This window comes from Peromyscus eremicus, chromosome 4 (assembly GCF_949786415.1).
Source record: "Peromyscus eremicus chromosome 4, PerEre_H2_v1, whole genome shotgun sequence".
Taxonomy (NCBI): Eukaryota; Metazoa; Chordata; class Mammalia; order Rodentia; family Cricetidae; genus Peromyscus; species Peromyscus eremicus.
Genome location: NC_081419.1, coordinates 51885031 through 51907456, shown reverse-complemented (window position 1 = coordinate 51907456; position 22426 = coordinate 51885031). Strand labels below are relative to the sequence as shown.

The 22426-nt window shown below is 39.4% G+C and overlaps 1 protein-coding gene across 4 annotated transcripts in view; it reads left to right on the top strand.

Annotated features, from left to right (window-relative positions):
• Chn1 (chimerin 1) overlaps positions 1 to 22426 on the top strand; it is a 153924-nt gene that overhangs the window by 38243 nt on the left and 93255 nt on the right. For 2 of the 4 annotated variants that reach the window (XM_059260707.1, XM_059260706.1), the window contains exons 2-5: positions 7361 to 7399; positions 12167 to 12222; positions 17066 to 17097; positions 20431 to 20544. In XM_059260707.1, coding sequence (XP_059116690.1) covers positions 7361 to 7399; positions 12167 to 12222; positions 17066 to 17097; positions 20431 to 20544 — 241 coding nt within the window. Of the gene's footprint in view, positions 1 to 7360; positions 7400 to 8580; positions 8613 to 12166; positions 12223 to 17065; positions 17098 to 20430; positions 20545 to 22426 lie in introns of all 4 variants that reach the window. The other 2 variants (XM_059260709.1, XM_059260708.1) reach the window with 2 other exon arrangements.

Below are 22426 nucleotides of genomic sequence, written 5' to 3'. Positions count from 1 at the left end.
TTTTGTGCCTTCAGCATAAGTATGGGTATGACTGTATCCACTAGACCATGGGGGCTCACGAGTGGATAAATCACTGACGACATGACTCTCCCTTCCAGAATCCATCAGCAGCTAATTGTTCTACAAAGACGATCAGTTTTTGTTCTGAAAAGATAGTTTTTCATGAAAATATTAATATGCAATGATATTATTATTTATTATTGAGTGAAATGGTGTTCGTGAGTGTGGGCACGCTTACCAAAGCACATAGTTGAAATGAGAGAACAATTTTTTGGAATTTTGTTCTCTCCTTCCACTGTGAGCTCTGGGAATCAACCTCAGGTTGTCAGGCTTGCTTGGCAAGTGCCTTTATTTGTGAGCCTCTGATATTTGTGTTTAGACTTGTCTCATCCCCAAGACATCTTATCGTATGTCAGTATTCCGTGTCTGAGACACTCTGAAATCTGAAGCACTTCTGAAGACCCCAAGCATTTAGGGTAAGGGATACTCAACTTAAATCAACAATATTAACAGCCTTTTAGAGTCCAGATTTCTGAAGCCAGAAAGGTCGACAGGCACTGGTTTAAACTATTTTCAGAAGCAGACTAACAGAAAGATGGAGTCTTATTATGTAGTAAAGGTGTTTGCCAATTGTGATTGTTTAGCTTAATTTCCCGCTGTTGGCATTTTGGTCATGTGTAGTCAGTCAGCCTTTGTCTGTCTGTCTGTGACCCCCATCACCACTACCTTAAGTACTAACTTAAGCTTCTGCACAGAACTATACCCTTTGCTTTTGATTATCATAGGTAATATTGTGGTGATAATGTAACCAGTATTATTTAAATGTTGACTTTTACAGTGAGCTTAGAAATACAGAAACTGCCTTCCAAGGTAAGCAGAGAGAACTAGCAGACCTGTCACTTAACCTCAGGACTGAACAGACTCCTTGACCGTGTAGTCAGTGTTCCAGATAGTTCCAGTGTTCCAGATACAGCCTCTCCCTGCAGGCAGTATCCTTTAGGTTTGAACCCCAAGAGGCCTCTTTCGTCTCAGGGTCCCCCTTCCAAAGGCCAGCGAGATTGATAGAGTTGGATAGAACAGCACTTCTCCCATTGTCTCTATTTCTGTTGGGGTGTGTGTGTATGCACGGTGGTCAGAGGACAACCTCAGGAGTTAGCTCCCTCTTTTTATCACGTGCTGTCCACGGTTCAACGCAGGTTAGCAGGCTTGCTGTCACTGGGTCCCTGCAGCATCTTGCCATTATCTATCTATCTATCTATCTATCTATCTATCTATCTATCTATCTATCTATCTTATTGGCCAGAACTGAAGACCAGCTCTGCTCTGTTGGTTGATAGGATGCTGTCAGACCATGGCCAAGACCACAGCGGTGACTCCAGTGAGGGTCAAGATTGCAAGTATTTGGTTCCCTCTTTTTCTTAACAGTGTAGTTAGTGTGCCAGGAGGCTGAGGTCTGAGATACAGCATCTGCTTTATAGGCTGTGTCAGGTCTGTCCTTCCTAATAAGCGCAGAAGTCTTTTGTGGGGTTCTCAATTACTATTTTCAATTGATATCTCTTTTTTACTTAAAATCTTTTATCTTTTATTATTAATTAAATTTGTAGTTTAATAATTTCATACATATATTTTTTATTTTTTGAAATTAAGTATATAATTATACCAATTAATCCTTAAAGACCAGTTTTCTTTAAGAGTGTATGCCTCTTCTTATTAGTGGGATTTTATGGGTGGCTTTTGTGTGACACAACTCTTTAATTTTAAATTCCAGAACTCAATCATTGTTTTGTTTTCTTTGTTTTCACGGTAGGGTTTCTCTGTGTAGCCCTGGCTGTCCTGGAACTCGATTTATAGCCCAGGCTGGCCTTGACCTCAGAGATGAGTCTGCCTCTGCCTCCGGAGTGCTTGGATTAGTCCTGTGCTGCCACCTCGTAGCCAGAAATAAGTGATTTAGGTGTTTTTTTGTTTTGTTTTGTTTTTTCCTTCCTGTAAGAGTTTAGGGTCCCTGATGTTGGCAATGATTCTGTAAAAATGAAGCGGTTGTATAATAGGTTGGGGGAGTCAGCTCTCCCTAGGACACTGGTTAGCAGCATTGTGCACTATTCTCAGTCAGGATGGGAAGTGGGGGACACCTCCTCAGGTAACTCAGTAAGAAGCCAGCAATTGGTGTAGTATGGACTTTGGCTCGCTTGTTATGAAAGGCTTATGGCTGGTAGACCTGGAAGCTGTGTTGTAATTGGCATAAATAGAAGCCTTCATTTGCATGCCACATGCCTTCCTATCTTTGTAACTAGTCTGTTGAGCTCACTTTTTGAATCAGCTGGGAGGCAGCCTTCTGAGCTACTCACTGGTATTCAAACAAGAGGGTCGATAAAAGCTTTCTCCTTTGTGGTCCTTTCTGCTTGTGGTCTTCGTAGTTGGTAAGGCAGGCTTAGGTGCTAACCACAGAAAGGACAGGGAGGGGAGCAATGTTAACAGTGCTGACAGCTGTAACAGCTGGCAGCTGTTACAGCAGGAACTTGATGAAAAATTCCAGAGAGCAAAAACTGTAGAGAGCTAAGGTAGATGAGAAAAGGAAGGACACTGAGGAAGATGGGGGCTGTGAGGAGATGAGGAAGGATGAGGAGCTGTGGGCCCTGGTGGCTCAGAATTCCAGGGAGCTACCAAGACATAAGGGCCAAGAGTTCCGATACTCAAGGCCCACAAGCGGTAACATAAGCCTTGTAGGAGCTGAGGGTCACACGCAGGGCTTAAGAACCACACCACAGGCCGTTGCTGACTCTGTCAGTGGTCGCTGTGAGCCACACTGCTGGTTGCTAAATATAGGGTCACTAACGGACAAACCTGGAGCAGCAAGCTGCTGCATTTTGTCACTCCTGATACCAAGTGCAGGGTAGGGCAGTGCCCTGGAGGACTTCCACAGTCTCAATTCACTAAAGACCACCAGAACCTACTGACCTCATTTGTACACTTGCCGTCATGATTTACTCATGGAAAGGATGCAAATGAAGTTCAGCCCAGGCCGGAGATAGGCTTGAAGCAGGGACAAGACAGATAGAAAAGATTCTGTCCTTTCTCCTGAGTGAGGACACATGGTTTTCCTTCATGGTGTGACTGTTTACAGGGAGTGCTTCCACCTGGAAGAGAAGCCTTTCCAGTCTAGTTCCTCAGAACTTTTATGAGATTTTCCCACATATACTTTGGGCCATTGGTACCCTTGTGGTTGGTTAACTGGTACCATACAAAAGCTGCATTCTCAATTTCATTGCTACTCTCTGGGCAGCCCAAGGCAAGCCCAGATTATTTCCTGGGAGCTAAAAGCAAAAGCCCTATTTCTCCGTGTCTTTGGCAATGACTGTAAGTTGAAGAGGCTATAAAACAGGTCAGAGGGATCCAGCTCTCCATAGGTCACTGGGACAGAGGTTAGGTGTTCATAAGCATTGGGAACTTTAGAGGACTCTGCTTATTTGCAGCCAGGATGGGGAGTGGGGGACAGCTCCTCAGTAATTTAGCAAGAGGTCATTATTTGTACAGTATGAAACTTCTGGTTGGTTGTTCTGTAAGTTCTGTGGTTGGTAGAACTGGAAGCTGTGTTGTGATTGGCATAAATACAATCCTTCATTTGCATGCCACATGCTTTCCTATCTCTATAACTAGGCTGTTGAGTTCACTTTTTGAGTCAGCCACATACGGAAGTCAATCTGGTTCAGTGTTCACTCTCTTCTATGCCCCATGTAACATCTTCTACATAGTAGATCACTTGTATGGTTCAGAGTTCAGAGTAAAAGGAGGCCAAGACATGGACTGTGATGGTTAGTTTTGTGTTAACTTGACACAAGCTAATGTCATCTGAGAGGAGGGATTTTCAATTGAGAAAACGCCTCCATAAGATCAGGCTGTAGGTAAGCCTGTAGATTATCTTTTAAATTAATGGTTGATGGGGGAGGGCCCAGCCCATTGTGGGTGGTACCACCTGGGCTGGTGGTCCTGGCTTCTATAAGAAAGCAGGCTGAGCAAGCAACTAGGATCAAGACAGTAAGCAGCACTCCTCCATGACCTCTGCGTCAGCTCCTGCCTTCAGATTCCTTGGAGTTTGAATTCCTGCCCTGGTTTCCCTCAGTGGACTGTGATTCAGACTATGTAGGTCAAATAAACCCTTTCCTCCTCAAGTTGTTTCATGGTGTTTCCTCACAGCAGTAGTGGCCCTAAGTAAGACATGGACTGTGAGGATGTGCCAAGATGGTGAATTTGTGCTCTGTTGTTAGAAACCCTGAGGTGACTGACTACACATCATACTCCTAAAGACTCAATGACAAAATGGCAGTGTTTGTATATTGTTAGTGAAGAGTTAGAAGCAGGTTTCCTAGTATTGAAAAATGTATATGAATTATGATTTTGTCTCATTCAAGCAAAGTTAATATAATTAATCCCTACAGCATGTGTTCATATTGTCAGGTCCAAAGGAAACTCTAATTCCCCAAACCCCAAAAGGTAGTCCAAGTATCCAGATATGAGCTCAACCTGGACTAGAAGGGTTTCTCGTGGTTAGATAAAAGCCAGCCTTCCTCGGGAACTTGTGAACCTGGTTCCCATCTATCAAAAGGAATAGTTTCCTTTACTTCTGGCAGAAGGGACATATGGTTACATGTGGCTCCTATGCACATATCAAAACTCATGCTGGCCTCCCGGCTCCCTCAGTATCACAAGTACCTGTTACATATTTCAAAGTTCATGCTAACATCCTAGCCCTTCACTCTTCCTCCCCTCCCCTAAACCCCCTTCAGCTTAGGGCTTCCCTTCCCACAGCTAACCCTACTATTCTTGATATGTTCGTCCTCTTTCCCTCCCTCCCACCTCCCTCCTCTACTCCCTTCCTCCCTCTCTCTCCTCTCCTCTCCTCCTGCTTTTCCCACTGTTTTCACTATTCTCTATCCCCTGCTATTCTCTCTCGAAGAAAGCCTTGGCCATGTTCAGTCTTCTTCTTTCTTACTCTACTGTGGACTTTTCCAGATGCCTCTGACTGTTCTCTCTCTCATATCTATAGTAAAACCTTCCCCCTTAACCACACCATAGAGCAGTCATGTCATAAGTTTATACCTATATGTATGTGTTTCCACATAACACATTAAGGATTTGTTTCAGTCTACATTTTTATTATTTTTAAATTTAATTTTTATTTTTTTGAGATGGTAGCGCTTATCTAGCCTTGACTGGCCTGGAACTTGCTATGCTGATGAGGCTGGACTTAAACTCCTAGAGAGACCTGCCTGCCTCTGCCTCATGAGTGCTAGGATTAAAGGTGTGTGCCCCCACACCTAGCCTTAATTACCATTTTTTTTTTTTTTTTTTTTTTTTTTTTTTTTTTTTTTGGTTTTTCGAGACAGGGTTTCTCTGTGTAGCTTTGCGCCTCTCCTGGAACTCACTCTGTAGACCAGGCTGGCCTCGAACTCACAGAGATCCGCCTGGCTCTGCCTCCCGAGTGCTGGAATTAAAGGCGTGCGCCACCACCGCCCGGCCTAATTACCATTTTTTAAGTTCACCTAAACTGGATGGTTTCCTAAGTAATTACTTAATAATTTATAGTCAGTTTTCACAATTCACAGGATGTGTATTTGTAAATTTGCCTGCTTACTAACATTTGTTGGCAACCCTGAAACAATTACTCAACATTTTCTAGGTCGTTTGTGAGTATTGTTAGAGCTGTAAACATTGGAGCCTTTGGCCTGCCTGTGACCAGCTATGGTCAGTCCTTCTCTCCTCCTTTCAGCTTTCCTTTTGCAGAGCATTCTTTTGTGGTCGGTTTTGTGGCATTTCTGTTAGTGATTTTTTTCTCTATAAAATGCCTATGGTGTTCCTCAGTGTGAGAAGGCTGTGATCTGGCTCAGAGAGAGAGTATACATGTTAGATAAGCTACTCATAGCATGAGTTCTGAGGGCTGGGAGTTCAGTGTTAACCAGTCAACAGTGTACATTAAGGAGTTTCTAAAGAAAAACTCACAAAGCAAGGCTGTATACTGATTGCTTGATGAAAATGCTGTGGCAGAAACCCAGAATCCGATCTCTGTGCTTCTCCTAAGAGGTGTGGTTCATTATCTCTTCTAAATTCAATGTTGTGGAGACTTCATTCACTGGAACTACAGCAAATAAGGACAGTGAGCTAGTATTTGCTGTGTGACTCATTATTTACTTATTCGCTCAGCTTTTCTTGTTCTTTAAGCAGATGTATTTTAATACTTCTCCAGGTTGCTAGGCAGTTTTTACATAACTCAAGAATTTCACATTTTATGTCCTAAGTCCATGTTGGTAGTTTTGCTCTGTCCCTCTGACACAGAGTGTTTGTGTGATTTATGATAACACATCATAAACCAAGTGTGATGTTGCATTTTAAAGGTGGAGAATTGAGAGCTGAATGTTTTGATTCTGTGATCATTTACTTAAGCATCAGGTTTGCCCTCAATAAACTTTCCAGGATTTTTCTTGCTTCCTTGGGGACAAGATTTCCTAATGGGTTCATTTTAGATGCCAGTAGAGCCAGGTGATGTGACTGGCTGTATCTTTCCACATCAGAAATACTCTGTGTCTCTTCATTTGGCACCATAGCCTTGCAGAGGCTATGGCTGGCAAGCAACTCCTTAGCTGTCCATGGTCAATGAGAATCTAGGGCACACTTGGCTCTTTGCCTTTCTCTATTACTTTATCTCCTTCCCTTCATATGCCTGGCTTTCCATCTCCTTCTCCTGCATCCTTAAACTCAAATAGAGTGAGAGAAATGGACTTGAAGAGCAGATGTTCACATCCTGTTCTTTGTTGGTCCCTGGGGACATTCTCTTCCATGGGAGCATTTCTCATTTCCTGGTTTTGATTGTCCAGGACATTTGACGACTAGCATTTGTTCCCTGCATTCTCCTCTCTTCATGTTAGTAATTAACTAGTTATACAAGAATCCCCCAAAAGTAATGGGGAAAACCAGAGAAACATCTGTTAAGGTTAATATTATGCAGTCAATTGGATTGGAAAGGGAAAATTCCAATGATTTGAGGAATTTTTTGATGAAATAAGCATTAAGCCTAAACAGTGGCTTTGTTGACAATTACTTGATGGATATAAGGAATGATTATGAAAAATCAAAATCGACTGATTTTTTTATGTTGTACGACTGAGTAGACACAATAACTTTCCTTAAATTTTTTTAGAACAGTATTTTAAGAAAGTAAGGATCAAGACTAAAAAAAAAGTTTGCATTTTAGTGCCTTGCACTAGGACAGATAAGGCACAGCCAGTATATATACCATGTGAATTAATGATTGAAGCATCTTATTTAAATATAACTTCAGTAATATTAATTTGGTAATTTATTCTTTCAGATACGGATGAATATAGACCTCCTGTTTGGAAATCTTACTGTAAGTATACAAGTAAATTTGTATGGATTATAGTGTTTTTATAAGTAATATAATTATTCATAGCAAAGTTTTGGATTAATATAAAAGGGATTTTTATGGTAAAATGTGTTTCTACAAAGCTCTATGTGGTTTAATGTCTGAAATGCAGCCCATCTGTTTTAGTGTACAGAATTCCATGTAGTGGAGCTTGAGATGACTTATTTGAGCAGCCGATAACACTAATGCATGGAGAAACTAATAATTTGAGCAGTTTAATTATTCTGATCTCAATTCTTTATGTAACAAAAGGAATATATATGATAAATGAGGGAGTCTATCTTCAAAGAAAAAAAATCAGTAAAAGGAAGTAAAAGAAAAATGATTTTAAAATTGCTTTCTCAAAATATAAAGGGATAGAGAGAGACAGTGTGTGTGTATATGTGTGTGTGTGTATATGTGTATGTGTGTGTATTTGTGTGTGTGTGTAGCTGACAATTCTGTTGACAGCTTTGGATTAACAGGGAATTCAGACTATTCCTTGGATGTGACTTAAATCTAGTTATTTAAAAAAACTTCTCAAAATTTAATCAAAATTTGTACTTCACTTTTTGTATTATGCATATTAAAGTTAAGTAGGTGATTTAATATAGAGTGTTGCTGTGTATGTTGGATTTTGGTGGGGCACGGTGGGCTATGAGCATCTTTTCACAGTGTGAGTCTCTAAGAAATTAACCATTTACTGTGATTCTTTAGAAATACTTGTTACATTTTATTCACTTACTTTGATTGTCTGTGCATGCAGCACGGTGTGTCTGCATGTGCGCACATGTTATGGGAGTTGATCCTCCCCTTCTGTGTGGGTTTCCAGGATTCAATTTAGGTAGCTGGGCTCGGCCACAGTCTGAGCCATCGTGCTGTCTCTTCTGTGAGTCTTTGAGACAATTACTTTACCTCTGTTCTGCGTGTTTTCCTCTTTGGGTTCAACTGAACTTATAAAAACAGAAACATAAAACCTTAAAAATACAAACCAGTACGGAAACAGAATTGTGTTTAGTACCCTTCTTAAATGTAAAAACTGGAAGTCTTAATGTAATAATTAGCCAGGGAGGCAGTATCGGGACTGTGAGGGCGTGGTGGGGTGGGAGGTAGATGTGCCGTGGAGAGAGTAACTCAGAACTGGCTCTATTTTGTTGTTGTCACAGACCCCTCTGGATCTGCTGCTGTCACAGCTGAGGTTTGTTTTTTTAAGAGAAATGGGAATTTCCTGCTGCTTTTATTGTTGAAACAAATTCAAATTTGAAAGCAAACAAACCATATGTGAGCTGATTTTGACTTTAAGATACTAATTTGTAATCTCTGAATTTGATTGTTGTTATTGCTAGGGATTGAAAATTTCATTAATAATTACATAAGCATTGACACTTCTAACATGACTGAAAATACGTTAGGTTCTTGTGTATCCTGTCATCTTGAATTTAGCTAATAACTTCCCACAAATAAGTTAATGATTGCCAGTTTTAATGCAGCTATGTTTAAATTCAAATTATCAGAAGTTCTAAACTAAGGAAGAAATTCCTGAATTAATTATAATTAGACTTTTCTATCTTATTTTAAAATATTTATTTATTTTGGAAGAGAGCAGGCATACAGTCTTACTATGTAGACTTGGCTGATTTGGTACTCACTATATAACCCAGACTGGACTTGAACTCATGGTAATCCTCCTGCCTCAGTCTTAAGAGTTTTGGGTTTATAAATTTGTGCCACCACACCTGGCTCTTTTGTGTGTGTGTGTGTGTGTGTGTGTGTGTGTGTGTGTGTGTGTGTGTAATTATTATTATTGTTGTATTGTTGTTCTTTGTTTTTAGAGATAAGGTTTCTCTTTGTAGCACTGGCTGTCCTGGATCTTGCTCCATAGACTAGGCTGGCCTTGAACTCAGAGATCCACCTGCTTCTGCTTCCCAAGTGCTGGGATTAAAGATGTGTGCCACCACCACCTGACCTATTGTATATAATTTTTAAATGAAAATTTTCACAGGTGTGCTGAGTCTAAACTTGCTGTATTTTGCTATAAAATGCCTAAGTACATATATACTTTGATATTACTTCCGGAGGTGTTTTATCTAGAAACTTTTCTCCAAATACTAGAACCATGCCTTTTTGGACAATTAGAAGTACTGAACGAAAATAAAAATAACTTTACACAATTTAATGCTAGGAAAAACACAGGGGTGCATCCTTCACCAGGTCTTTTGTGTGATGTTGTCACACCTTTATTCTTGTTGGCTTATCTTGCTATTTACTTACTAGACAGGCAAATGTTTACTAATTATAACCAGAAACTGCAGTCTGTGTGCTTGGAATCACATTTACTTTGGTTCTAATGGTAATTTTTTAATCTTCTTGACTGTGACTCAGTTGCCATAATTGGAGTTTTATAGGTGACAGTACTTTCTAAAACATTTTATTGACAAAAGAGACAATAAATCTTTGGGAATTACAGACAAAAGCAGACATGTGAACTGGATTTTCACCTTGTCATTGTACTTACCAGTAAGGAGCCCTGGGCATGGACTGTCTGCCTAGTATTTGGCTTCTCTTAGGTGGAGACATACAGCTCTAGAGTGATGGCACATCCTCACTGTCAGGCCCAGTGACTGCAGTGCTCTTTCTCCCCTTCTGAAGCTCAGTTATCCCTCACACTATCCATTTAATCTCTAGAGTCACAGATCACATAAGATATTTAAAACGATTTTAGTGTACCAACCCAGGGATATTTGTAGCCATGAAAAAAATAAAAAGCCAAGGAAGACATTTGTATCAGAATTTCAGACTTTTTTGAGGAAGTGGGTTTTTTGTTTGTTTTAGTTTGAGATTTTAAAAAAAAAAAAAAATTAAAAAGTAAAGCTGCAGGAGCCAGGCGTGGTGACATATGCCTTTTATCCCAGCGCTTGGGAGGCAGAGATAGGTGGATCATTGAGTTTGAGGCCAGCCTGATCTACAGAGAGAGTTCAGAACAGCCAGGACTACACAGGGAAACCCTGTCTCAAACAAAGCAAACAAACAAACAAAAGTAAAGCTGCAGCTTCTCAATTCTTTTTTAAAATAGTTTTACTGAATTATTTTTTAGATTATAACATAATTACATCATTCTCCCTTCCCTTATTCCCCCAAACCCTCCTATATACCCTCCTTTCTCTCTTTCAAATCCATAACCCCCTTTTTTTTACCAATGGTTGTTATATACATATATGTATATGTATATATTCCTAAATATGTAAATACACCCTGCTGAGTTTAGTATTACTGGTGTGTATGTTTCAGGACTGACCATTTGGGATTGATAACCAATTGATAATGCTCTTCCCTGGGGGAGACTGTTCCCCACCTGTCCTCACCATTCCCTAGTTGTCTGTACTCAGTTCCTTTTACATCATAGCATTATCCAGGTACTGTGTCCTAGTGGTGACCTCAACATGCATCATGAATCAGACATTACTGTAGTGAACTTCATATTTTAATATCAGTTATCAACATATAATACTCTTTATGGTACTCCTGTCTACCAGGGATTATAGTCAATGTTTCACGTAGTAAGTAACAGTAGAGAACAGTGATGTGTTCTGTATTTATTCTAATTATATATGTTTATATTTTGTAATTGTATATATTCATATATATTCCCATGATATATATGAATTACAATGATGGCAAGAGATAGAAACTATAAAATGATACTTCATTCAAATGAGTCATGCATGAATTATCTGAAGTCCCAGATTTTTGGGTAGTTTGATGATGTTGACAAACTATGTAAGTATTTAACTGCAGTATTAACTTAAGTTCATTTACCTATCATTGCACATTTAGAAATAGAAAAAAAATAATCTCAAGAGATAAACATATTTACATGCTTCCTCTGATAGCCACGAATCTTGTTTATTCTCATTTTTAAATATAAAACCTAGTGTGAGGCTGGAAAAGGTCATGTTATCAGTTCAAATTTTATTGATCATTTACAGATACCCTAAAAATTATTCATTCTTTGGCAAAGTGTTTCAGAGTCAAATTCTTTCTTTTGCTTAATTTGCCCAAATTGAGTAAGTCCTAGTAACTTGGTCTCTGAAATTTTGTTTTTAAGGAGATTATATTTGAAAATAGACGTTCACAATATAAATGAGGGAGAAAAATAGTATGTATGTTAACTTCTGACCTGTAACTCTATATTTTAGTCTCATGTTTGACAGTAATGTGCTTTAAGAAGTATAAATATTACTGGTTTATATTAGGAAAAACAAAGAGTGGATTACAGAGAAGAATATAAAAGTTATAGCCCCAATTTGTTCTAGAACAGTGGTTATCAGCTGCAATCTTTTAATACAGTTACTCATGTTGTGAACACTAACCATAAAATTATTTTCATTGCTACTTCGTAACTGCAATTTTGCCACTGTTATGAATTGTAATGTAAACATCTGTGTTTTCTGATGGTATTAGGCAACCCCTGTGAAAGGATCATTTGATCCACAAAGGGGTTATGACCCACAGGTTAAGAACCACTATTCTAGAAGATATTTGTGTGGATTATGATTTTTCTGCTTGTGTTCTCCTAAAATTTGGTAACTTTAATTTGGTTGACAGTCTTTGTTTTGTTCATAACAAATTTTTATTTAGCAACAAGTAGGACTGTAACTTTTCTTATAAGTGTAAAAAGCATCCAGTTTTTTTCTGTATGTTCCTAAACTCTCTGTAAGGGAAATTGACGCTTTGCTGTCTGCCTCCTTGTAGTATACCAGCTGCAGCAGGAAGCCCCTCATCCTCGAAGGATCACCTGTACTTGTGAGGTGGGTGTGACACAGTCGGTGCAGCAGAGGTCCTTTCTTCTTCTGTTTCCCAGAGCTGACCGTCCTTGGAGGCCTGTCTGTGGGTGTGACCTTCACTCCGATTCAGTTTTATTGATAGTCTCATTAGACATATGTATACTGCTTACATTATATATAACATCTTTGTATAGTTTTTAAATACTATAACTTTCTTTAGCTAATTACACATTCTTACATTTTAAAATGTTTTGTTCCTCATTTCTGATAATGCATTTGAGAGTATCATTGTAGGGTAATTTAACAAAATGAACCAAGATTGAGCCAAGCATGTGGCCTTTAATCCCAGCACATGGGAGGCATACCCCTGAGTTTTAGGCCTGCCTGTCTGTATAGCAAGTTACACACACACACACACACACACACACACACATATACACACACACACACAGAACACAGAAGGGGTGATGGGTGGTTATGGGTGAATGTGATGTAAATACATTGTATACATGTATGAAATTACAAAAGAGTAAAAAGAAAAAAGCACTTCCACAAAATAAACAAATAACATGGATAATTTTCCAAGGAAAGATATTTTGTATTATATGAAAAGATGCAAACATTCCCCCCACCACCCCCCCACCCACACCCAAAATATCCAAACAAAAAGCTCACAAAAAATGATGGAGTCGATTTTGTGTTGGCCAATGACTCTTGGGCATAGGGCCTACCCAGTGAAGAAAACTGATTTCCCTTTGCCAGTGGGTGTCAATTGCAAATCGCTTCTTGGTTGGGGTGGGACTTTATGTCCACTTCCCCTTCTCAGTGCTGGGATCTTATCTGGTTTGAACCTGTGCTGGTCCTGTGCATGCTGTAACAGTCTCTGTGCGTTCATGTGTGCATCAATCCTGTTGTGTCTGGGAGACACTGCTTTCTTGGAGTCCTCCATACCCCTGGCTCTTAAAATATCTTTCCGCTTCCTCTTCTGAATGGATCCCTGAACCTTGAGGGGAGGTGTTTGATGATGGGACTCCATTTAGGACAGAGTGTTCTGAAGTCTCTCTCTGCACATGGTCCAGTTGTTAATTACTATCTACTACAAGAAGGAGCTTCTCTGTTGAGGGTTGAGCAAGACACTAATCTGTGGTTATAGAATGTACCATTAGCTGTTATTTCATTGCTGCTTTCCTTTTGCAATATAATATGTGAATGTTAGCTTTTAATCTGTAGATTTGTGTGTTTATCTAAATAACCACAGTTTAAACCACTGTTTAAATAGCTAGTAAGGGACCTGAGGGGTCGAATGGAGGAGGAATCTTCCAGAGAAGGGGAAATAGAATATAGTGTTACAAAGAGGTACAGGGAAAACTAGAATAGATTACATCAGGATGGGTATGGGAGAGTAGGTTAAAGGTGAGAATATGGGAAGGGACAGCTAACACTTAAGACTTTTGAAAGGCCATGTGGAATCGTACTACTATAGAAGCTTCCTAAAAGATATGCATATATGAAAGAAATTTAAATTTAAATGGAGTCACCATATAAGGGGAAAAACAATGCTCCAACCAGACAGACATCTTATGCCACCAAGTAAAACCTCCAGTGCCAAAAATGGGCTATATCTAGTTGGGTCATTGGCCAAAGGGATCCTGTAAATTCTCCCAAACATCAAAGGTTGTTGTCACAGCTGTTGGTTACAACTGAATGATAAGGCTCTATTGCTGAAGATTCCACTTATTTGGATCACTTGAGCTGGTACCCAACTAGAAGCTTCACCTCAGCTGACCAGTGTTCATGGTGCTAGAAGGTACTTTGTGTGCTATTGGAGGAGAAAAGTAGTCATCATTATTACCTTTGACCTACAGCAGTGACTGCATGCAAGATATGCTGGTGTGGTAATGACTCATATGTTATGGGAGTGCTGACTACTTTTTTAAATATTGAATTTAATTTCCCTCCATGATATAGAACCCATACCTCATAGTGCTAAAGTCCAAGAACCTGAGACCAGACATTTATATTTTTATTCCTTCAATCGATTAACCAATATTCTCTGAGGTGCTGCTTTCTGCTCGATCCTCAGAACTCAGTCAGAGCAATATCTCTCTCCTAGAAGAACCTAGAGTCTCCGTAGGGAGTGGAGTAGATTAGCCAACGGAGCAAACTGGCAGCAGTTCCATGTATTGGTTTGTTTGTTTGTTTGTTTTCTTTTTGCCACTTGCAGGGAATTGTGGTAGAGTGTTAAAAGATGGTACCAGATATCTACATAGACAAAAAAATAAAAAATATATTTTATGTCCTAAGTATAGAGTTCAGAACTTGTCCTTGTAGCTGTAGAGGTAATACAGGTACTTTCAGCACAAAAACATGATATTAGGTTTAGAGCACTTGGCTGCAATGCAAGGTGGATTAGGAAGGAAGATGGACATTTGGAGGCAAAAAGACTGTTTCAGGAGATTGTTGTAGTATTCCTAAGGATGAATGAAAGGACCTGTATGCACTGGTTCTGGGAATAGCCAAAAAGGGGCAGAAAGGAATCTATGAAGTATGGGAATATGTTTGATTTGGTGGACTGAATAAGAGGAAAAAATGACTTTGGGGAACTAGTCATCTCTTGATTTTACAAACTCCTGTCATGGGAATCTAAGGAAGCAGAGATTTTTCTTTTCCTGCAAAAACATTTAGATGTTTTATAAAACTTAAAAACAAGCATATAAATGCTTAAATAAGCATAAATTATTCTATTACATGACATTTAAATTTCCAACTTGATACATTTATAGGTCAACTAATTTGAGATTGTTAATCATTTTTATATTTGACTAATCTTTTAATTTGATTATCTGAGTAATGTCTGTAAGTTTGGAGACAATACTTAATATCTTAGATAACCTTAAAACATCTAGATCTTGTTTAGGAAAAGAAAACCTTCCCTGCTTCCTTTGACTCAAAAGATGTGCAGTGAGTTTTATAAGCTGAGAATTGTGGAACAAAGACAAACTCAGATGGGATTTAAGATAAGAAATAACCTGGCTGCAATTGCAACAGAAATGAAGAGGCTTATTAGTTAAGAATAATTCTTAGGGGGGGTGGGGGCTGGAGAGATGGCTCAGAGGTTAAGAGCACTGACTGCTCTTCCAGAGGTCCTGAGTTCAATTCCCAGCAACCACATAGTGGATCACAGCCATCTATAATGAGATCTGGTGCCCTCTTCTGTGTACATAATAAGTAAATAAATCTTTAAAAAAAAAAGAATAATTCTTAGGAAAAAGTAGAATCATGACTCCTATGAAAAATGAAAACATGTTAAAAACAACTTAACTAGTAAGATAGGAAACAACCAGCAGAAAAGTTCGTTACCATGGGAGAAAAAAATATGTATCAGAAAGATAAAACTGTCGCTTTCCTGTAGTATGGAATTTGGGAAAGAAACGTAGTATGTTATTACCATAATTCTACAATTGAGAGAATTTGAAGATGCCTCCGAGATGGTGTACCAGGTTAGATTCTGAGAAATCGTTATGGTGTGCCCTTGAGGATGCATGGCATTGTCACCGAAACAGGTTTCTTGATATGATGGCAATAAATGTCTCAAGTTTGTTAGAAACAGTTCTAGGTCTGGATGACCAGTGAATAGGAAATCCAGACTTGGCAGCTATGTTTGGTGCAGAACTACAGGAAACACTCAATAGGCTTTTGAAGTTGCTTTGGGAACTGTCATTTAACCAAAATCAACCGAGGCAGCATCAAACAGGCAAAAGGAGGGTCTTTTTGGCTATGCATAAGAATCACGGTATTAACTTGGTCTCTACCGTTTGAACAGGTAGTATCTTCAATAACAAGTGTAACTTCCCTGATACTCAGTTTCTTCTTGTACTATACAGTCCAGCACCCTCACTACTTGGTACCTCTCCAAAGGAAATGAATTCATTATGTTGAGGATGTATCTGCACTCTGATGTTTTGCTGTATTAGTCACAATGGCTAGTCAGTGAATGAGTGGGTAAAGAAAATGCACATATACATGATGAAATACTCTATTTCACACCAAACACAGCCTTTAAAAGCAGCAAGTCCTTTTATATGCAGCATTGTGGGTGAACCTGGAGGACATTTTACTAAGTGAAATAAGCCCGGCACAGAAAGTCAAACACTAAACTCACTCTAGAATCTAGACTGTTCAGCTCAGAACTACAGTGTAAGTTATCCTCTGACCTCCACTTCCCATGATGCGGCATTCACCCCCCCCCCACACACACACCCACAAATAATTTTCTTAGAAAAAGAGAAATGCCTGTCCCATTTCTCTTCAGTATTTCTTGAATGAGTTGGGCAAATCCCCTCTCCCTCCCTATCTACCCAACAGGAACTCCTCAGAATCCATGCTTCTGGGTGTGGGACATGCTAGGAATGCTATAGGAAGGGACTGGTGAGAGGAGAGCTGATGGGAGCCAGAAGGCTGATGCTGTGTTAGGATATTTGTAACAAAATGGAGAATACGGAGTGATAGGGAGGGAGAGGACGGGAGGAGGGTGAGAAGAAAACCACAGTTTGTAGTGACACTGTTAGGACATTAAGTTTGGTGGATATTTTACTCTTTGAATAAAGTGATTATCTTTTCTAATTCATCACCATCTAGAAAATTCCACTGTTTACTCACACAGCATGGGTACATTAGAAACAGATCTAGAGAAATGAAATAACTAATCCAGTTAATTAATAAACTTACAGTCCATCTTCTGCCTGTTAATATTACTCAGATTCTTTTTCTTGGGATATGCTTTAGTTTATCATATGAAAATGTGTTGACTTACATTTTGTGCATTTGGATTTTCATAAGTATTCATTGTTTTTCTTCTTTTCTATAGGTAGAAAACAGACCAAAGTATTATGGAAGAGAGTAAGTATGGATTGTAGGTTTATATATGTAAAAGATATAGGTAAATGTATGCTTTTGGTAAAAATGCAGGATGAGAGAAATATTTTAGTTTGGTGGAATTAAATTCTCTTTATCTGATTACAGGTATAATTCCCACTGGTCTAAAATAGGAAAATAAAGACAACTATAAAAAGAAAATACTATGATAAAATAAATGTGCAAAAATGTTAAAGACGCAAGAAGAAAGCCATATAAATACATACTCCTAGATCAATGTCAAGAAAGTGTATATATTTATGTACTAGACACGATAAAACATGCAGCTAGATTCAGTGGGATTTAGACAGTTTATTTTATAATGTCCCCCTTTCTTCTACTTTTCAATATTATGTAGTGTCATACCAGAAAAAAGTGATTCATGTTACCCAGAGACATATTAAAATTTTTATATACTGCCTTCTGAGGATGTTTTCATAATGTTAGTTAATCATTGTACTTCCTTTATGTTTTCATGTTATTTACTTAAGATAGCATAGCTTTGAAGCCCAGCTTCCTTTTGTGGTGGAGCTACAGGCATGTGCCAATGCATCTGTCCCCTCTCAGGTTTACAAAGTTTACATCTTGTACATACAGATTTGTAGCTTGAGTTTTCTGCTTAATATTGGTAATGAGCATTATAATAATTTTTAAATTGACTTTTAGTTTTAGTTCTATGGTTGGGCAACTAGCTATAGGGAAAATTATTTAAAGTGCTGTTTTAATGTCCAAGGCCTTAGTTTTTCTGATTATTGAGAAATAGAAATATAGCACTTTCAAGAAAAGAGTAAAAATCACCTATAATCCTTACCGTTCCCAATTATTTCATTGCTACTTCATAACTGTAATTTTGCTGCTGTTATGAATCGTAATATAAGTATCTGTGTTTTCAGATAGTCTTAGGCAAGCCCTGTGAAAGGATCATTCGACCCCCAAGGGGTCGCTATCCACAGTTGAGAACCACTGCCCCAGATAAAAACCTTTGGTTTTCATTGAGATAATATAAAAAACAATGTATACAGCAATTATTTCTATATTACTTAGAATTCCAGGTGCGTTTTTTGAGTCTTGGAATGGTCCATGGGCAGCCTGCCTGGGAGCTGAGGGGAGAGTGACTCCATAGCTGAGACTCAGTCTTGGCAGTCTTCAGAGTTGCTCAGCTGCCCTTCTGATTGAGGTTCTCATCAGGAGTACTAGATACAGGAATGTATCAGATTTTAGATGGGGGATTTATGGGGAAGGGAGGCTTAATCTCTAATGTTAATAGTAACTCTCAGAAACCTCTCACAGTTTTAAAGGGATACAAATAGTAGATTAGTTGGTATGAATTCTTTTAAGGTTCTTTAAATTTCATTGTTAAGTTGTGTTCCAGAATTTGAATTTGATTGCCTTTTAAGACAATTGATCTTTGTCTTAAACAGCTAGTACATTTTGCCAACTTTATTCCCTGATGGCATGGCACATACAAAGTATAGACTTCTGGAGGGTGTCTCATCAGGAATGGGTTACCCTCTTACCTGCAGCAGATAAAGTATATTGCCCATGAACTTAGTTGTAAAAGATTGACAAATTCAGGAAGATGAAAAATCCAGGAGACCAATTAGAGCATTTCTGGGTGATGTGATTTAAACATAATTGCCATGAACAATTTTAAGACGAGCCAAACCTACAAGGAAAAACTTCAGAGAGTTGCCAGTTACCCCAAAGCAAAATTCCTGGGCTATTAAGGTGTCAGTGAAGAACCTTTAAAATTTAAATGAAAGTCAAGTGACTATTGTCCTTTTGTGCTGTAGAAGCTATGATGTTTCTTTTTCTTTCTTTCTTTCTTTTTTTTTTTTTTTTTTTTTTTTTTTTTCTCGAGACAGGGTTTCTCTGTGTAGCTTTGGAGCCTGTCCTGGATCTCACTCTGTAAACCAGGTTGGCCTCGAACTCACAGAGATCCGCCTGCCTCTGCCTCCCGAGTGCTGGGATTAATGGCGTGGCCCGCCACCACCACCTGGCCTGTGATGCTTTTTTTTTTTTTAAGCAGTGAGTTAGCTGTGAGGAGAGACTTACTAGAGACTTACTGCCATCCTCTTCTGTGATGCCTGAGCCTTTGAGATAAACTCAACAGGTAGATCACAGCAGACAGTGTAAACATGTTGTTAGTAGAATGCACACAAGGCTATCACAGAAAAAGGAGTGAATACCCAGTGGAATGTCCGAGTTTGTATACTAATATTTATTGTTTAGTTAGTTTTTAATAATTTAAAATGTCCTTAGGGACATTGTGGGCCATTTAGGGAAGAATAGATGATTTTTAGGAAATGTGATTTTTCCTTCCTTAGGAGGAAGAATGGGAGAGAAGCAAGTTTGTGTGTGGCATGGTGCTACCTTTATATCTCCTCTTCTGCATGAGATTCAGTCTCCAGGGGTGGGGAGAGCCTGCTGGGATTCAGGCCCTTTTGGATGATTTGTCCTTAGGTAGATAAAGAGAGCTCAGAAAGACTTTTCCTGCCACTGGCTCTATGTCTTGTGCTGTCAGATGAAGACTGCATACTAAAGCAACACATCCGGGGTGGTGTGGCCTGGAGTCCTTCATCGTCTGAGTTCCTTAAAGGACATGCTATATGAATCTACAGATTGCAGACCCTCATACAGGTGTAAAATGATTCTGTATTTTAGATATCCGCCACCACGGCCACTTTTACTTTCTCAGGGTTCTGTATCAGGTTGTTGTGAATGAGTCTTTGCATAAAAGATGCATTCATTATTTGTGTTTATTCTTGCTTTTTTTCCTTTGTTAATGAACGATAGGGTTTGGACAGGAAGCCAAGGCATGTGCTACACTCTTTGCTTGTGGTCTGAGTATCCAGCAATGCACATTATGCACATTATTGGGTGATCATACCAATTAAAGACAACCCAGGGTCCTGGAAAGTTGCCAGCATGGACTTCCAGCCAGAAGCTTGGATCACAGTACCAACTGGGTAGAAGAAATGAGATAAATTCTGTGTATTATTCTTTAGCAAGCCCATATGGTCAAATGGTTACATGAGAAAGGTCTGTCCTCTTAGGTGAGGTGGTGGATCCTGCCTTCAGTGGATGTGGATTTTGTTCCAAGTTGGGAAGTAGACTCAGTAGCTGCTTTGGTGCTGTTCTTATCCCAGAGAAGCTGACCAGGGCCCGGCTGAGGGAGGCACAGCACAGTTAAAGCCAAGTGCTTTCTTTCCTCCCTCGGTGTGGCCGAGACCAGCAGGTGAGGGCAGGGGCTGTGTTTTGTCCTGTTGTACTGAAGAACTGTGGAGAGTCGGCTCTCTGATTGGCTTTGTTCCATAGGTTTCATGGCATGATCTCTAGAGAAGAGACTGACCAGCTCTTGAGTGTGGCTGAGGGGAGCTACCTCATCCGGGAGAGCCAGCGGCAGCCGGGAACATACACTTTGGCTTTAAGGTTGGTCATGGACCTGAAATTATAACTGTGCTTTATTTTAGACCCTCTTAATAGAGGGTTTTAAATTTAAAGACAGCAAGTAATTGAATTGGTTCTTGTTTTCTTGGGGCCTAATTACCATTTTAATAGCTTTGAGACCCTTTAAAAATTCTTCATGAATGGTAGCCCTTGGTGACTAAGGATTCCGACACCTTAAAGCATGTTTGATGTAGCCGCTTCCTTCCATCATTCCCTTGCTCTCTGTCTTGCTGTGTCAGCTTCCATCTGTTTCTCGAATAAGGAAAAACACTAAAAGAAAGTTCTTTGTAACTGATGAACCTAAAGCCAGTGTCATTTCTTAGGTTGAATTTTGGTTGAAGTAGTTTTTCTTGGGAGCTCTTGGCTCTTCTCTGCGATTGGATTTCATCTAATGTTTTGGCTGTTCTTAGCTGATGGTGTGGTGCCTAGAAACAAGTATTTCCGTTAGCATTACACTCAAACCAATCATAGGAACAGCAGTGCAGTAGCATGGCTGTCCACTGGCTTACCCTGTGCCAGGCTCTTCAGTTTACTTATCTTCAAGACAACTCTCTCTGTTATTACTGTTTTCACTTTACAGTTGAAACAGAGGCCTGGAGGTCGACTGACATGGCCAGCCACAGTCACACAACAATAAGTTGTGCTAGTATTTTAAGCCAGTCAGACTTAGAGTGTGCTTTTAAATGCTGTGTTCCTGCCTGCCCAAAGGCTTAGAGTAATTACTTGTCTTTGTCCAATGCCTCATGGGTTAGTTCTCTTTGAAAAGAATAACGAGCAGCTGTAACTTCGTAAGGAAGTGGTGCAGAAATCATAGAGCACAGAGAAGACAGAGAGGTGCCAGAGCTTTAGCCCTGACTCTCCTTCAGCTACCCTGCCTCTAGTAGTGAGCATGGAATCCATTCTTGTCCTAAACAAGATCAATTAATCTTCCTGATAACTTGACTGATACAATTCAGTATTATTTCAAGTAGAGTTCTAAGTCCCCTGTGTTCTTGGAAAGAAGAGTTTCTCACAGTGTTTGTGGAACTTTACCTTTTGTTACAAATTATGACATATAAATCCCCCTTCAGTTACTTAACTGTGTTGCTTATTAATTTTGATTGTGGTATATAGGGGAAAATATCTACTTTGGCAACCCAAATATCTTTATTTTCCTACCAATTTTATTAGAAGACTGATTTGGAGAAAAATCACAGAATTACTTGACGTTTACTTTTCCTATTTTTTGGTTTTGTTTCTACTTTCTCTGCTTTGGGGGGTCTCAAACACAGGGCCTGTGCATGTCGGGGACATCGCTCAGCTGCATCTGCAGTCTTTGAGGTCAGTTTCTTTGTCCTTCTATCCTTTAACTTTATACCAGAATTCGGCATCACTGCATCTCCCCTTTGGGGCAGTCATGTGATTGTTTAGGATTAATGAGCCTTGATGTAACAGCTGATGGGCCAGGATATCTTGAAGGAAGAAGAACAAAATCCTGCTCCCTAGGCTACAGTTTCCTTACTTTTCTCCATGACGATGTGGAAGTTGTAGGACTTGAGTAGCTTGAACTCAGTTCTGCCTCTCATCTTAAGGTGCAGTCACTGTGTAGTTTTCCCTGGTTCACACCATCAAACAGTCAAGGAACACAGATTTAGTTTGGAGTAAAGTAACCCCCAGACTGCCAAAGGTCTTCCTGCTCCTCACCGTCTTGCCCTGGCATTCTACTTATTTCCCATCCATGGAGATTGGAGAATAGTTGAACATTAGTTTGAAGGGAGTGGTTGATTGTTTTTTCTTTTTTCTTTTCTTTGCTTTTTTGTTCTGTTCTGTTTTGTTTTGTTTTTCTTGACAGGGTTTCTCTGTGTAGCCCTGACTGTCCTGGAAC